This window comes from Lynx canadensis, chromosome C1, assembly GCF_007474595.2.
Source record: "Lynx canadensis isolate LIC74 chromosome C1, mLynCan4.pri.v2, whole genome shotgun sequence".
Classification (NCBI taxonomy): domain Eukaryota; kingdom Metazoa; phylum Chordata; class Mammalia; order Carnivora; family Felidae; genus Lynx; species Lynx canadensis.
Window position 1 is genome coordinate 118689413 of NC_044310.1, and position 17546 is coordinate 118706958.

Sequence of the window (17546 nt, forward strand, 5' to 3'; positions counted from 1 at the left end):
GCTCCCTGTCCTTTTCGGGGATGTCACTCACGTGCTGCCACAAAACGGGGCACAGGAGAGGTGCAGGGAAAGGAAGTGTGCTACGCTCACAGGTCCTAGTGAGACAGAGTCACCGCAGGCCGAGGGGCCGCCACATGGCGGGGAGTGTTCAGGTTCAGGGAACAGGTTGAGCCATGCAGGTGGGGAGCAGAGAGACCGAGGACCCACGGGCAAGGGCCTTTATGGGGGGTCAGGGCGGGTGCACAAGCAAAGGGCGTGAGGGGTCTTCACGGGTCCCCTTTGGTGTTTGACTATCACCAGGTCATAGTCGTGGGAGGTGGGAAGGGGCACCTGTGGCAGGGGGCCACCTTACCATACCGGTACACCTGGTCCCCTGGGCTGGGTGCTCACAGCGTGTTTTGTGGGGATGTTGATGCCGCAGGGAGATAGGAAGTTTTAAAATGTACAACGCACCTAGTAAACCATGAGCTCCATGAGTTTGTTTTGAAAGCTACCCTTATAAAATGTAAACGACCGAGGATTAGACTCACCTTTGGAGAAAGCCGTTCCTTCCTTTCCTTGGGAAGGGGTTTCAGTGGGGAGGTCCTCTGTCACAATAATTAGAGTACGATGCACAACATTTGAGGGAAGACGGTGACGCCATCCCAGGGCAGAAAAAGCTGAGTGTTGGGTTTAGCCTGCCTTCTTCCTTCCTTCCTTCAGGCAGTTGATCAGAAAACAGCAAGAGCCCGTCGTGTGATGTGTCGGAGATAGATCGATTGTCAGGGGCACTTCCTTGTAAGCCATGTGATGCTTGTGGCCCACTGCCTCGGGGAATGGGGAGCCTTTGAAGGCCTTAGGTGGGCATCAGCATGGTTTCTTTGTCATTTCTAAAGATCTCTCAGGCTGCTGCCCGGAGAATGAAGAGGTGGCTGATGGGGTGTGGTGCAGGGAAGAGACTGATTAGGAGATGTCCCAAGCATCTGGACTATTGGTGCTGTGGCCTGAACCGTCGTGGTTGCAGAGAAGGAGCCAGCTGGATGGGCTGGAGAGATGTTTTGGAGGCAGGGCGGTAGAATTAGTGGGACTGGGTGCCTGGTGCTTGAGGGGTAAGGGATGGGGAGGCATGGGCTTTGGCATTCAGTTTCTGTCTTGGGCCCTGATGGAGGGAGCCATTGGCTGAGATGGGGACGCAGGAGTGGCAGACGATGAGTCAGACCTTAGCTTCCTGACCTTGAGACACCCACATGGAGGGTGCTGGTAGGCAGATCTGTATGACTAGGGCTCGGGAGAGAGCTCTGCACTTGGAGTATAAGCTAGGGAGTCAATAGCTCAGGGATGGAAACCAAGGCCATGGATGGGAAGTGACTGTGAGCCTAGGCCTTAAGGAGCATCGTGTGTGCCTGCTTACATTTTTATGCTGCTGCCTTCACCAGGAGACAAGTTGTAGAGGGCATCTAGGTGGCACGGCTGAACCTGACCCTCAGTGAAGAGCCAAACCCAGCTGGCCCTGCAGCTTGAAGCAGCGCCCCCTCGAGGAGCCCAGCCTGGATGGGGCAGTCTCCAGCCGACCTGCAGATGCACGAATGAGTAAAAATAAGAATTCTAACCTACCCATACTTGGTGTGATTTGTCGTGCAGCAATAACTGACCAACACAGTGGGTGTTTCTGATTCGTTCCTTTTTCGGTTTCGGAAAGTTCGGCTCACATCTCACCAAATTCCAACTTCTCCATCCCGCAGAGATCCACCTATGTGTTTATTCGCGGTGGGTAACTCCTAGGCCCGGGCCTTCCATTGCCCCTCTGTGGGTTCTAACCTTGGCTCCCCTGTTTACAAGTGACCCTGGGCGTTTTTTCCGAATGCCCTGAGGCTGAGCTCCCCGTGGGTCTGGCACAAATGATGATACCTCAGAGTCCTATCACACATGCATCTCACTCTCCCAGATTTACCATTTACCCAAAGCATTTATAATGGAGAGAGAGAGAGAGAGAAAATACTCGCGAGAGTGCACTCAGAAAATATATAACCCAGGGGAAGCCTGAAAAGGGAGTCAGAAGCCAAGTTGTGCAAAGCATGAGCCGTTCCACCCTCTTGGTTTAATTCAGTTCATTCAGTACATGTTTACTGAGTCCCTACATGGGTGAATAAAACAGACAAAAGTCCTTTTATTTATGGAGCTCACATCCCAAGGAAACTAATTTTCATGCTTAAAGGCACCGTTCCTATTTATCATGCACCATGGCGTCAACCACATGCCAACGTCCTCACTCGCTGGCGAACGGCCCCAGTGCTGGGGCTGAATGATGGTCATGCCTCACACTGACTTCGGGCACTCTTCGGTTTCCACTTTGCGTTTAGATCCCCCGAGTTGAGACGACACCGTCTCCCCGGGAGAACTCAGTGAAATGTGTGCGTGGAGTGGGCTCATCCGTAAGGGATGAGAGGTAGGAACGAGTGATTTCAGCCCCAGCCAATGACATTACCAGCTAGTGCTTTGAGCTTTATTAGTGACCCCACCCCAGAGGGACCCCTCGGAGAGCAGTGGCCCTCCCCCAGGTGAGCTGAGTGCCCATGCCTGCAAACACTTTGGGAGCGGAAGTGGAGGGGCTGTGGGGCGTCAGCTGCATTCCACGCCTGCATCCTCATTGTGGTTGCAGTTGTGAGAGCCCCAGCTATTCTTGTTGCAATTCCACAGGGTCCCTTCTGTCCCTTGACATGCAACGTTATCCAGCCAGATCTGCCCAGTGCCTGGAGATACGGAAGGCGAGGAGAGAGAGGAAAGCACAATTAGGGTCAAACTTCCATTTGGGGGTAGACTGCCAATTTCCCTCGCATCCACTCAGGCCGAGGGTGCTGACAGCTGGTCTATTCTCTCTCTCTCTCTCTCTCTCTTTTTTTTTTTTTACTTTTTTTTAAATGTTTATTTATTTTTGAGAAAGAGACACAGGGCGAGTGGGGGAGGGACAGAAAGAGAGAGAGAGGGAGACACAGAATCCGAAACAGGCTCCAGGTTCTGAGCTGTCAGCACACAGCCCAATGCGGGGCTCGAACTCACGAACCATGAGATCATGACCAGAGCCGAAGTCAGACGCTTAACCGACTAAGCCACCCAGGCACCTCTCATCCACTCTCTTATGTTAACTCCGCTTCTATTCTGCTTTCTACCCTTTGGCAAAGGTCTCACCCAAAGATTAAATGAGATAGATTAAGATACATTATGATATTCAATCTATTATTAATTATTATTACTTAAGCTATGCACCATTTGAAATTTCCTCCTAGGGGCTCCCAGTGTTTACCACTTTCCTGCTGATTCACAGCAGCCATACCTACCTTCTTCAAATGGCCTTTTATTACCAGGCCATTCTCTGGCTGGAAAGCATCATTCTTCAAAAACCCCTAACTTCTGATATAATTGATTTCAGATCAATAGCACAGGGAAAAACAGCAGGATGACCGTCCCCACTTACGATGGTCTGATTTATGACTTTTCAACTTCACGATGGGTCAAGAGTGACCCACGTTCAGTAGAAATCATACTTGAGAATTGTGAATTGTGATCTGTTCCTAGGCTAGAGACATGCGGGACGGTGCTCTTGTGGTGCGGGCCAGCACGAGCTCTCAGTCAGCTAGGCGACCACGAGAGTCGACAACCGATACATTTAGAGCCCTTCAGTACCGAGACGGCCATTCCGTTTGTCACTTTCAGTATGGTAGTCAATCAATTACAGGGGAAAGTTGACAACATTACATATAAGTAGGTTTCGTGTTAAATAATTCTGCCCAACTGTGGGCTCCTGTAAGTGTTCTGAGTATGCGTAAGGTAGATGAGGCTAGGCTATGATGTGTAAGTGAGGTGTATTAGTTGCATTTTCTGCACAATGTTTTCAAATTAGGATGAGTGTATTGAGATGTAACCCCATCGTAAATCGGAGAAGATGTGTATTCAGTTACAGTAATTTATACTACAGTGTGGCCATCTATATAAGGGTAATCTATATGAGGAAAATATATCCTTTAAAGTAGTGTCACAATCCAACTGGAACTCAGATTAAAAAGCAGGTGGGTGCTGGGGCGCCTGAGGATCTCAGTCGGTTGAGCGTCCGACTCCGGCTCAGGTCATGATCTCACGTCTCGTGGGTTCGAGCCCCGCGTCGGGCTCTGTGCTGACAGCTCAGAAACTAAAGCCTGCTTCAGATTCTGTGTCTCGCTCTCTCTCTGCTCCTCCCCCATTCACGATCCCTCTCTCTCTCAAAAAATGAATAAACATTAAAAAAAAAAGAGGAGGCATTTTGGAGTAGAGTAAGGGCAGAGAGTATTTGGAAGTGTGGTCAGGAGAAGCCAGCCTAGTGTCCCTGCCAGGTCAGCTCTTGTGGCCAAAGAAATGATCTCAGCCTGGATTCTTCACTCCTTTGTTGAAAGTTTGGACCTTTTGCTGAAAGACACAGGACATCTTTCCAAAACGAACTTTAGGAAGTCCCTGCCCCAATTTATTTTCTCTTCCTTTTGCACCTTCTCCTTAAAGACGGTCACAATATGGAATGTCCTGGTGTCTAGTTCCCAGAAGACTGAGAGGAACCCCTGTGTTTGCCCGTCCTGCAACTTCTCTGTCCTTCCGGGGCCAGCGCCTCAGCTGTCCTTCAGAGAGCCATGCCTCGGCCACAAAGCGACCTGGCTTCAGGGAGGCGCGGACCGCGATCCAGGCCAGGTCAGCCAGAGCCCCGACCAAGCCTTTGCCATCACCGTTGTGGAAGACAAGTCCTCTCTCTCCTGGGGCCGCCAACCTGGAAGGCTGGCAGCCAGGGGCACTTTTCAGATGCTTAAACCAATCCTTCTCTTTTAACCCAAACTCGTTGAGTCACTTGCAACCGAAGGGAAGGCCTCAAGGAAAGACGCACTCACCAGGTGTCACATTGACAAGGGCCCTTCCCCTGGAGTAGCCCAGCATGCGGCAGAAGACAGTGGCATCTGAATGGTCCCAGTCGTCGTCACAAATTGTCCCCCAGATGCCGTTATAATAAACTTCAGCCCGGCCTCGGCTGCTAGTGCCGATAATCCTGACGGACACCAGGGATTCACCTGGGTGAAAGACATACGTGGGAGAGGTGAGGAGAGCAGTCTAGGGCTTTGCATGGATGCGTGCTCTGCCTTTCCGCTCTTGGAAGTTCTGTCGCTAGGGAACAGCCAGCCCCCCGCTTGGCCGTCACCAGAGCCGGGAAGATCCCACATACGGCACAGGTACGACCCGGCCGGCAGCCTCCATGCACCGGCAGCTGGCCTGGCCTGGCCTTGTGGGGAGAAGAAAAGGAAAAGTTGAGGGGGTAACGGGAGGGAGGGAGAGAAGGGAGGGGGAGACAAAGGGAAGGGGGGAAGAAGAGAGAAAGAGAAGGAGTCGGGGGGAGAGGACGGGAGCTGTGGCTCTCCGCCATGGGCAGGCCTAGCTGAGGGATAAGCCTGTTAGCTTTTCCCAAACCGAGGGATTTCTCCGAGAACCAGGGCCTCTCCCTACCGCACCTGCAGTTTTCAAGTACAGAGTTTCCTCTAAACCACAAATTAAAGAGACTAGAAATAGCGATTACCTTTTTGACCTTTTTGTCCCTGTATTCCTTGCTGTCCAGAGGATCCTGTCAAAAGGACAAAAAAAAAAAAAAAAAAAAAAGCCCCCCCCCCAACACACACAATTTGAAGGAAACCAAGAAGCCAAGATCCCCTCACGCCTCTTTGCCAGCACTGGGAGGAGGGTGGGGAGGTCAGATGGTCTCCTCCAGGTTTGCAGGTGACCTGGCATCATGAGGGCTGGATGGACCACGGGCACCCATGGTTGAGCCAGACCAAATAGGCTTACACTACAGCATGAGGGATTTGAGCTCGACCAGAGAGGAGCATTTAACAGGTGAGAAACATGTGACCCCATCATGTGACATGTGGGAAGTACATGTGACAGACAGGGGAGGCATCTCCTTTGTGGAAAGGTGCAGCGGCCGGGGCATTGGCTGGGCGTCACGCGAACACACGTTCACATGTTTGCCTCTCTGAAACGCCCACAACGTGCCTTCTTCACTTCTGTGTGCTCAGGGCCAAGGGCAATCCCAGCACAGAACTTGTCCGGGGTGGAGCGGGGGGAAGCCAGTAAACCTCTACACCTCTGGTTCTGGAAACTCCCAAACCCCTGACAACAGGGACTCTCCTCAGAACCCACAAATCAGAGACCGAGGCCTGACCTTTCACTCCTGGCTCTCCCTTTTGGCCTTTTAGTCCCGGTGCACCCGTGAGGCCTGCCAGGCCTGGGCTTCCCTGGCTTCCCTTCATGCCTGCAGGGCCTGGAGAGGAGAGAAACCACGTTAGTCAGATGCTTTGCTCTGCTTTCCGAGGGGGGCCAAGGGCCTTGGTCCTCAATGACTGAGTTGTCCTCGCCCACCTCCATGAATGGGCTGCTAGGATGTTCAGCCCATGTCTTTGGTCCACCTTGGAGGGACAGTAGGGTTCAGGGTGTTGTTCTGATCTCCCCACCGACTCTCCTACGAATGCCGGCTGGGAACACACAGGTAAAAACAGCGGACGGGATCCTGGAGGGCCTCACCGAGCGACATAATTGTGTGGAAGGTGTGGCCATTCTGAGAGAACTTGCCGTCGTGTTTCTAGGTCTCGAGTTCGCCTTTAGTAAGTTCAAACAGGAACCGAATACCCAGATCGTGAGGCAGAAAGAGGGTTCAAGAGATGTGTCTGAGAAGTTTTGCGTTGGCGCCCTTTGGGGCGGGGGCTGTGGAGAAGGCTAGAAGCGAGTGCTCTGTGGGAAGTGCCATGCGCAGTGACCGACCACGCGCTTGGGCTTGGGAGGTGATCATAATAGGCTAGCGGGCAGCAGCAGGAGGAGGGGAAGAGCTTGAGGGGCCAAAGGGAAGACAGAGATGGACCAGTGCAGGTATGGGGAAGCAGACGAGGCCTCACAGCCCACTGGGGAGGTGGAGAGGAAGGCCGCACAGCTCCATGGTGGGCGCACGGCCTGCAGCCACCAGCCGGCCCCGGCTCTCCAGGCGCTTCTTTACCCCTTCTCTACCCTCAGCGCAGCCCCTCTCCCTACCCGCCCAGGTCACTGAGTTCTGTCGCTCTCCAGGTTTTCCAGGGGTAGGAATCTGAGACTCGAAGGACAGAGCCCTGGAGTCTTAGCCTCAAACAGGCTTGGGCCCTAGCCCCTTTGGGGGAAGGTCACAGCAGCATGTTCAAAGTCAACAAAACCTGTCCTCCAAGCACGAGGTTTTCCAGACATCATTCTGAGAAATTAAAACGAAGCCGGCCCTTTACCTGGAAATCCTGATTCTCCTTTTGTTCCTTTCTGTCCTTGAAGTCCTAAGATCGAAATACAAAAAAGAGGGGAAGATAATAAAACTTAGATATTAGACACTTTTAATCTTAGACAACCTCTACCTTTTGTCTGATTAATGCAGACGGAAAGATACATTGGTTCTCCACGATTGTTTAAAGCCTCCTGAGCAGAGCATAAAAGGAGACAGACTGCAGATAAATGGGGACACGTGTTGGGGACAAATAGAGATGGAGTGGAGGAAAGTCTGCGTTAGACAGACAGACAGACTCTGGATTTACTGGCTGGCCTTCTTTGTCCGATTATAACCTGACTTGATGGCTAACTCCAATCCCGTTTCTTCCTGATGCGTTTGATTGGAAAGAAGTTGAGGGATATTTTGAAAACAAAGCTCTCTTTATTTCCAAAAGCCCGTGGAGGGGACTCACTGGCCGCCAGGAGTGCTTGGGGGCTCTCACCCATAGCAGATGCTCCACAGAATTGGTGGGTTCATTTCATTGTGGCCCTAATGTGGCTAAAGATTTATGTGGCTAAAGGGTCTCGTGTCCAGAAGATGGAAGAATTATCACTGCAATCATTGGTGATGGTCATATTTGTGGTTCTAATGTGAAAGATCCTTCCTTCCCCCCTCCTTTCCTCCCTCCCTCCTTTCCTTCCTTCCTTCCTTCCTTCCTTCCTTCCTTCCACCCACTCACCCCGTTATTCACTGACTCATGGAAGGCCCACTGTCCCCAGCACCATGCTGGGTCACAGGGAGATAATACTTTGTTGATTTAGCAACATTGTGGTTTCTTTTTTTTTTTTTTTTTTTGTATAAACTTTTTTTAAAGTTTATTTATTTTAAGAGAGAGAGAGAGCAAGCCAGCAGGGGAGAGGCAGAGAGAGAGAGAGGGAGAGCATGAGAATCCCAAGCAGACTCCATGCTGTCAGTGCAGAGCCGGATGAGGGGCTCAGCCCCCAAATCGTGAGATCGTGACCCGAGCTGATATCAAGAGTCGGACGCTTAACCGACTGAGCCACCCACGCGCCCTGCAACATTGTGGTTTCTGGATTTTAAGTGCCTGTACCGATTTGATTTCAGAGAAACAAGACTCTCCAAGACCCACAAACTTGGGGAAACGAAAGCTCAGTATTGACTGTGAAGTACCAGTTACTAGAGGGTAACCAGAGGAACACTGTGCTCACCACCACACCCTCGACTGGTGTCCTTGCCATGGCACAAGCCCACCGGTGGCAATCCTCAGCAGCCACAGGAAACTCAGTTCCCCAGCTTGCCCACGGCCTGCGGGGAGTTCCTACCTGGGGAACTTCCTGCTTCTGACTTCAATTTCTGACTTTCCTAAGCACCTACTGTGTGCTGGTCAATGGAGGGCAGGCAATGGGTCCGGCGGGCCTCTTTGGGACCCCTTTCTGGAATAATGAGCAAGGGAATTCCTGGCTCCCAGCAGCCCTTCAGATGATTCTCCTGAGGCCGGGAGCTGCCTGGAGGTAGATCAGAAGCCCCAGGAGCTCAGACCTTGGCACCACAGAGGCAGGAAGCCCCGGAACGATCTGAGAGGGCAACTAGTTCAGCTCTTCGTGTTAGGGATGGGACAGAACTGAGGCTCAGGAAGCTTCTTCTAAGGGCTAAAGGAACCTCAGAAGTCAGACCCTGGCAGGCAGACCCCAGCTCACTCCGGGGTCATTTGCTCATGCCCCAGCCCCCTTTGTAGAATGCCCCACTCCCTTCATCCCCCAGAGAACTCGGATCAAGCCTATGAAATCTGCTAAGATGTCAGATGTCCCCGACTGCAAAGCTTTCTCTGACCTCGCCCATGGATGGCATACTTCCTTTCAAGGCGGCAAAGTGGCCAGAGTCAGAGAGCCTGGGCTTACATCCGCCTCTGTGACCTTGAGCTAGGTGCTGCCCTCTGGGAACCTCACTTTCCTCCTCTGAGTCTCCTGGCTGCCTCGGGGGCACTTGGGAGACTGAAACGGAGTCGTCTGTGTCATGTGCTGAGCCTCATGTCTGGCGTGGGCTCAGTAGACCCTGTCACAGGGACCCCACAGACCCCGTTTGCACGTGTCTGTCTCCCCTCTCTGTGGGGAGTGCCTCGGACGCTGGCCCACGTGAGTTCCGGGCTCACTGCCCAACAAGTCCCATAAATGTTTGCTGGTGACCTGAGGTCACCCAGCAGAGGTGGCAGATGCTTCCTGTCCTCTCACCTACAGCTGAATTGCATGCGTCCAGATGAGAGAGGAGAAGCCACGCTCAGAAACACGTTATTAAATAGGAAAACGGGTCATACATTGACTCTTGGCTCTTTGCATCCTAGAGGGCACCGTATGGCAAAACTCTCTACCTTAAGAGTCTGTCCCTGGAAGCAAAGTTCAGGGACCCCGGGCCTTGTGACCTCCCCTAATTGTCCCCTCCTGAAGAAGTGCCCATCTCCAGCTGTTCCCAAAGCACCAAATGACAAACACCCTGTACAGACAGGAACCATAGGGAATCCCCTCTTCTCTAGACCTATGGTCCCTGTGGCCTGCCCCCCCCCCCCCCACCGCCGGCTCATTTCTCACACCCTCCTTCCCAGCCTGTCACCCCCCGGGGACTCTGTCTCTGCGGCTGCCTGCTCTCTGCCAGGCACAGCGCCAGGGGCTTCACAGACACCGCCTCATTCCGTCTTTCAGCTGCCCTGCAAGGTAGTGCCATTTTCCTTCTTACAGGGGAGGAGGAAGTCCACAGTCACAGACGCTAGGTGATTTATCCAAGGTCACGCAGGGAGTGAGCGGTGAACTTGAGTTGTAACCCAGGTTTGGCCTCCCACTGGGTGCCGTAGCTCCCTGTGTCCTGTTCGCAAGGCAGCTCACACCTTCCTGAAGTTTCCCTCTCGGGCTGCCTACCTGGTTCCAAAGACACTCCCGGCCCCACCGGGGGCCATCTCGTTCCCCTAAAGGAGTAGTCAAACTCGGGGTGCATCGGAATCACCAGCACAGGGCTTGCCAAACAAAGCAGCTTGTTAGGCTCTATTCCGGGATTGCTGATTCAGTGGATCGGGGATGGGGATCTGAGACTCTGCATTTCTAGCAAGCTCCCAGGTGATTTTAAGGCTGCTGGTCCAGAGGCCACACTTTGAGGAGCAAGGCCTTAAACAACCCTTAAACTCACGGCCCACCTTCTCCAAACAGCCTTCCTGTCTCTGAGGCAAATAAATGCTGGGTTTCTCCTCTTAACCACGGCTTCCTGAGTCTTCCTGGATATTGCACACATCTCAAGCTGAGGGGACCCCAAAATATTTATTTGCAAGGTGTTTATTTAGAGAAATGATTTTCTCCCAAGAAAATCGTGTAGTTAGAAAGCACACGTCGTCTTATTGGTCAGCGCTTAGCTAGTATTTTGCCTAAATGCTTAGGTTCCTGCTTTGAGGGGAAACTGCCAACTTCAAACCCAGAGTTATCAAACTAGCAGGGATCTGGATACTATTCTAGACGATTCCTCGCATTCCACAGGGGAGGAAACTCGGGCCCGGGGCAAGTTGGGGAGCAAGTCTCCCGACTCTGATTTACTGTAGAAATTTCCAGTACATTAGGAAACTTCCTTCAATACTTTTCTGACATACAGACTAAGTGCAGCCTGGCAGGTTGAGGATAAGTTTAATAACTGACAGATTGAGCTGTGTAGCAAGAAGGGGACCAAAAACTTGGATGCATGTAGAATTCTACAGATACCTCTGAGAAATTTAGAGGAAAATGAAAAAAGTTTTACAAGTGACAATTTAGTAATGTGATTTGGTAGAATTTAATAAGTTCTGGGGCTAACCCAGTCCTTAGATATGGCGGCTGGAATGAAGTGAGAAATTATATTCACAATATAGGGCTTAATTGCTATTATGACGAATTCTTTGTTGCTTACCTTCAAAGTAAAATGTCCTAAAACACAGATGAGAAAATGGATTGCAGGTTATTTGCATTTTGGCTTTGCCTCAAGAGGAAAATCAAAGAACGTAGAAAATTCAGATGCTTGTTATATTTTAGACAGGAAGGCTGCTGAGATGCAGAACTTCTGATCCGATTGGTGTTTTGGAGCTTAAAGGTTTTGGCTGGTTCTAACATCATTTTATGAGGTGGAATGATAGAAAGAGAAATGCCACGATCACAAGACGAAGTGAGTTCTTCCTCGTGTCCAAACAAACTTCAAAATGGCTAAGGGATTTTGAGCTAAAATTAATTTTTGTGTGGGGTTTTCGTGTTTTGCAATTCTCCCCACTTCAAAGTCAAGTGATTTTGTAATCCTTTGAAAGCTCAAAGGTTAGAAAAACACAGGGGCACCTGGGTGGCTTAGGCGGTTAAGCGTCCGACTTCGGCTCAGGTCATGATCTGGTGTTTTGTGAGTTCAAGCCCCGCATCAGGCTCTGTGCTGACATCTCAGAGCTCGCAGCCTGCTTCAGATTCTGTGTCTCCCTCTCTCTCCGACCCTTCCCTGCTCGCCCTCTGCCTCTCTCAAATAAACATCAAAGGTTAGAAAAAAACCAAGTTTGGGGAGTTTTGTAAAATGCCGTTCGGTGAATGGGTGAAGGAAAGGACCGTTAGAGAAAGTTCTGCTGAGTGATAATGCCCTACTTAATAAACTGTGCACCTTCCCTTCCCAGCAGAAGGAAAAGAACTTCCTCCTCACTGTCTTTAATCTGAGACGGCTCCTTTCTCACAAGAGGTGTCAATGAGGGGAAACATTTCACTTGGATGGGTTGGGGTGTGGTTAGTGGCTGTTCACAGCGGCAGGGGGATCTGGTGATGGGGCCAGGATTTACCCATCTGCTGTGGAATGGGAATACAGGTGATTCTGACTTCTCTGGAGTTCTACACTATGTTATTCTATGTGACAAAATCTGGAACAGCGTAACTTTGGAATCTGACTTTGGTATCAACTCCTGGATTCAGAGTATATTAACTGTAAGCCCCCCGCCTGCCTACCCCAGGAGAGGTTTTGCCTTCGGGGAGTCTTTGCTTCTCCTGCTGTAAGGTAGCGAAACTCAGGAGTGTGGGCAGGGGAACTAAGATGATGGGAGTAAATCCCAAGCACAGTGCTTGGCCCAGAGGCATTGTTAATCATAAACAGATTTATTATATATATAATTTAATATTATATATTAATATATAATAATATTATATATACATATATACATGTATGTACATGTATATACACATATGTATACATATGTATATATGTATGTACATATATACATGTATATACATGTATATACGTATACATATACATACATGTATATATACATGCATATATTACATATATACATATACACATTATACATATATACATTAATATTATATATTAATATATAATAATATTATATATGTATATTATATTATATATAATATTATATGTTAATATATTATATTATATATAATATATATAAATGTATATTATATATAATTAATGCATGATAATGGGATCCAGCTGTTACTTAGGTCAAGCGAAGGCACTGTAATTTCTCTGTTTTCATCTCGGGAGGCTAGATATTCTCTTGAGAGATTAATGATTTTATTTACAAAATGGGAAATGCATTGGTTTGATAAACTGGCTTGATAGAATCAAAACTGGACAAACACTGTGGTGCCTCCGGTCTGGGGAATACCGATGTCCTCACATGGAAAAGCATGCGTTATCTTCCATGGTGAGAAGGCCTGGCCCCTGGGTGGGAGCCCAGCCTTCCTTTTCCTACTTCAGAAATCTAACTTCTCCAAGAATTCATTAACCTCTGACCCCGGGATGGTATGGAGACCTGCCTATGGGCCGCCAGACTGTGGACCTATGGCAATTCCCTCCTGAGATGTTCATGTGGGCCATTAGCTCCTAGATCAAGACAAGCATTTGGATTTGTGTGGGAAATCTGTGCAATTTTACATAAGCTGTAATTATCACATGCTCTGCTTTGGAAACATAATCACCATGTTTACTTGGGAAGCCAGAACTAAGGAAGAACCCTTAGAATTTGCCAGGTTGGTATTCACCAGTAGGCCTGATCGATGGAAATCCCCAAAAAGGTGCTCAGCAAAAATACAGGAACTTGATAATGGGGTTAAAATGATCCCCAGGCTAAGGGCCAACCGTCTCTGTGCCGTAAGGGAGGTGGGTTTGGGGGTGTATAACGAAGAGCCGTAACAGGGCCTGAGAACTTCATGTTTCCTTCTCAGAGTGGAAGAAGCTGCTGGAGCCTCAGCTCTAATCTTCCCTGGACTGGGATGGAGAGAGAAGGTGTTGCTCATCAGAGCGCCTGATGGGGGGCAAGGGGCACGTTCAGGCTGCCGGGGCAGGGAGACAGCATGATGGAGTACAGTGGGTAAGTCCATGGGCGTTGGATTTGCCAGGCTTGGGTTCTGGCCCTGGCTGTGTCTTCTCCTGGCCCCTCGAGTCTGAGCAAGTTCCTGTGAAATCGCACTCACAAGAGTGCCGCTCCCACTGCGTTGTCATGCAAAATCTCATTATCAAGAGGTGCTTTTACTATGTAAACCCTCCCAGGACGGGGACTACAGGGCAGAATTCCCTACCCTCAGACAGTGGGAGACACAAGTTGGGGGCTGGGGAGTGGGCAGTGTTCCCTGTGCGTAAAACCATGCTTTACCCCTAATACCCTTGCTTAGTTAAGAACCGTTGGTCTGGCAGTGGGGGAAGGGTGTGGACAGGTGGGGACAGAGACTCATTGCTTATAGCCAAGGGATAAAAGCCATCATCACTATGAAGCCAAACAAAAACCTCAGGGATAGGGCAGCCTCAGGCCCTAAATTCAGACCCCCTAAAATCTGGGACCAGGGAAGATGAAAATATATATGATCAGGAGGAAACAGCCAACAAGTCAGGGGCATCTGACCCCCACACCCAGATGGAGCCTTTCCAGAAGGTGAAACCTTGCTGGCTGCCTTCAGGTGGCATCCTGGAGCAGGTCCCCTGTCCACACTGACACATAGTCCAGAAACAAGAAATTGACTCCGGGGCTGGATGGACTGGAAGGGCAGTGGGTGTTACAGCGGCCTGCGCCACGGCTCCTATTAATCTTCAGAAAAGCCCAGATGGTTGAAGGCCCAGAGTCCAGGGCCAGCCAGGAGGTGGTGCCGCTAATCCCTCTGGCCAGAGCTCCTGACCCTCTCTCACATCTCAACCCTAAATGCCAGGGACATCAGCCTACAGAGCCCTCCCTCATTCTTCTGTGACTTCGCCTGCTCTGTTCCCGCTCTCTAGATTTCCCATGCCCTCCTCACCATGGCCAATCTCCACTCATTCCATGAGACTCAGCTCAAGCTCTTACATCACTCCCGGACCACGCTGCCTTTCACCACCCCTGCCAGACAGGGGACACTGTGAGACTGAAGCAGTTAGCTGAGTGAAGTCACATTTGTTTAAGGAATCAATCCATTCATCAGTCAACCACTTGATCAGCGAGCACGGAGAGGACGTGCCCCTGGTGTGGGTCTGTACACCACTCTGCCTGAGGGCATCGGGCTGTCTAACCCGGCAGGACCTTCTGCTCGGGCGGAGGATGGAGCCACGGAAGGCTGTCCACAGCCATAACCTTGAGCTGCTACCACATTCCAGGCTGCGCTTGGCTTTCTAAAGGGCATTTGTCACGTCTCACTTCTCCATGCAAAAGCCCACAACACAGTGTGCCTGGCACAACCTGGCAACAGTCTGTGTGCCTGTCTCCTGCCCCAGCCTGTATGTGTGAGGGCAGGAAGCAGGTCTTACGCATCATGGTGACCCAGCGCCCAACACAGTGGCCCACACTTTCTAGACCACTGTAGGCGCTCAGACTTAGGGACGCGACAAAATTGGCGTGGGGGTTCGCAAAGCAGACCACACTGGTTTGATGCTTTGTAACCTAGACGAATTTGGCATGAAGGTTCATCCTGTAGTCACTGTGAGTTTGGTTACGCGGGTCCCTCCTCCCAGCCCGAGTCCCTCTGGGACAACGTGCAGGAAGGGGTTTCTTGACACCCCCTGCCCACATTCAGAGCCCTGACCCTGGGGGCCCCCCTGCAGGTCAGCAGGAGAGAATAGAAACTATGCACACAGCCGGAAGGCAGGCCAGGGGACAACGAGGGCCAGCTGCCCTTCTCTTCTCTTTAATGGTGGAGGTTTGGTCATGGCATTGAGGCCTTTCAGGGATGCTGGGCAGAGAGAGGACAGCCCTAGGGCTCTGAGCTAAAAGGGCCCCGACAGAGGGAAGTGTCCTTAACCGGGGTGCCTCAGGGGCCAGAGCACAGGAGACTCTGTGCCTCCTTCTGGGGGGCCCCCTGAGGCAGTGCTCCTCCCTATGCACCCAGCACCCCGTCCACCCCCTACCCACACCCTCCGTTACCTGAGTCCCCCTTGCTTCCCTTCATGCCGTCGGCTCCTGGCATCCCGGGTATCCCTGGTGGTCCTGTACAACAGATGCCCGGAGAGCATGAGGGCTGGGCTCTGTGGCTCTTCAGACACCACTCCCCATGCCCACGGCAGGGCCGAGGACCTCACCTGTCAGCCCGGGGGGGCCAGCGCTGCCGGGCTCACCCTTGGCACCTGGGGATCCCGCTGCGCCCGGAGAGCCGGGAAGACCCTGCGCTCCAGGTTGTCCTGCAAGTTAAGTGACAGTTGCAAGGTTGGGGGTGGTCGGCAGAGGGCTGGCTGCCCGCCCCTCGGCTCGTCTGTCTTCTCGGCTGTGACACGTGTACCTCCTATCAGCGTGCATGCTCCCTGGGCAGCTTTCCACATCTCCCTTTAGAAGCCACGAGCGAGCCCAGTTAGTAGGAGAAAAGTTACAGCCTGACCCATGTGTTCACCGTTGCCATCACTCTGCAGTGCCTGGGGCTCTCGGACTCCCTAGACACCCCGGTCGTGGGTGTGGGCTCCACACCCCTGCGTGGCGGACTGCGGCGAAGTAGTCTAAGGGGAATGCCAATCAAGCCTGTTCCTCCCAGGTGGGGCCCGGTTTTCAGAGAGCCCCCACGCGCTCTGGGTTAACGCTACAATGAATCTAAAGACCGTGGAGTCGTGTCCCGGACTTGACTTTGCCCAGGGACAGTAGCAGCTCGAATGATGTCTGGATCCCCAGAGTTCTTACCTTGGTCTCCTTTCATTCCAGGAGATCCAGCCGCACCTAAAATGAAGAAGGACTGTTAGGGATTTTGTTCCCCTCTAGCTCAGCCTGCCAGAGAAAAAGGGAATGTGAACAGGCGGGTGGACGGCCTCTTACCTGGGGGGCCTGGCTTCCCTGAGTCACCTTTGCTCCCCTGGGCTCCGGGGGGCCCCATGACCCCTGTATCTCCTTTCATGCCCACGTCTCCCTTGCTTCCTGAAAAACCAGGGAGTTGTGGTCAGGCACGGAGGAGGACACAGCCGGCCGCCAGGTCCCAATGACGCTGTCCCACCCAAAATCCAAACTCAAACTCCTTGGGCTCCGCCTACCTGGTTCCCAGAAGTGGAAGATACAGTGGTTGGCCTCAAGGAGCACACCATCTTGCCCCAGAGACCAGATGGAAACGCGTGAGAAATAGACGAAGTCACGGGGCCCGGCTGGCGTGCAGCCGAAGGCACAGAAGCCAGGCTCTCAGGACCCTGGTCAGCACGCTGGTCCCCTTGGGAGGGACCACAGCCCAGGCGGAGCTAAGCGCTGCCCGGCTCATTTTAGTGTCTGCATTTGGGGAATTTTTTTTTTTTTTTCAAGCCTCCCCAACTGAAACCTGAATATTCCAGAATGCCGATCCCAAGTGCCGAGAATAGAAACGTGAAGGCATGAGTGGAGAGGAAAACATTGCAGCAGCTCGGACTCCTGCCAGTGCTCCAGCCACAGCCTTTCCTGGTGCCCAAGGTTTCAAATTTTCCACTTGTCATCAGCATTCGAGGCTTGTCCCAGCCTGTCCTCTCCTCGGTCCTCCATTGCTCCCTCCTCCTTTCTGCGGCTGCATGGCGCATATCAATTGAGGGAGGCTCCTCACATGGGGGCTGCCAACCTCTTCCCAGTCTGCGGGCTTGGCTCCCGAGCGGGCTGCACACCCTCGCTAGCCGTGCCAGGCTGGGTCTGTTCATCCGCGGCCCCCTGGCTTGGCTGGTGTTCCCAGAGCTAGTCAAAGTCCCATCCTGGCAGCTCCCTCAGCCCTGGGACAGGCTTATTGGGATGGAATTTGGTTAAAAGGCTCCACTCCACTATCTTCCCGATATCAGAGCTGGGAGGACTCAGAGGGATAGCAGCCTTCCCTCCTGTGCGTTGGGAAAGGAG

General features: G+C 51.8%; 1 protein-coding gene across 2 annotated transcripts in view; it reads right to left on the bottom strand.

The window, feature by feature from the left end:
* Positions 1-2455: 2455 nt before the first annotated feature.
* Positions 2456-17546, bottom strand: part of MARCO (macrophage receptor with collagenous structure) — a 39769-nt gene continuing 24678 nt past the window's right edge. For both annotated transcript variants that reach the window (XM_030327664.1, XM_030327663.1), the window contains exons 8-16: positions 16524-16622; positions 16392-16427; positions 15806-15904; positions 15651-15713; positions 7284-7328; positions 6203-6301; positions 5561-5605; positions 4884-5060; positions 2456-2729 (exon numbers count right to left, since the gene is read on the bottom strand). In XM_030327664.1, coding sequence (XP_030183524.1) covers positions 2599-2729; positions 4884-5060; positions 5561-5605; positions 6203-6301; positions 7284-7328; positions 15651-15713; positions 15806-15904; positions 16392-16427; positions 16524-16622 — 794 coding nt within the window. In that variant the 3' untranslated portion in view covers positions 2456-2598. The remainder of the gene's footprint in view (positions 2730-4883; positions 5061-5560; positions 5606-6202; positions 6302-7283; positions 7329-15650; positions 15714-15805; positions 15905-16391; positions 16428-16523; positions 16623-17546) is intronic.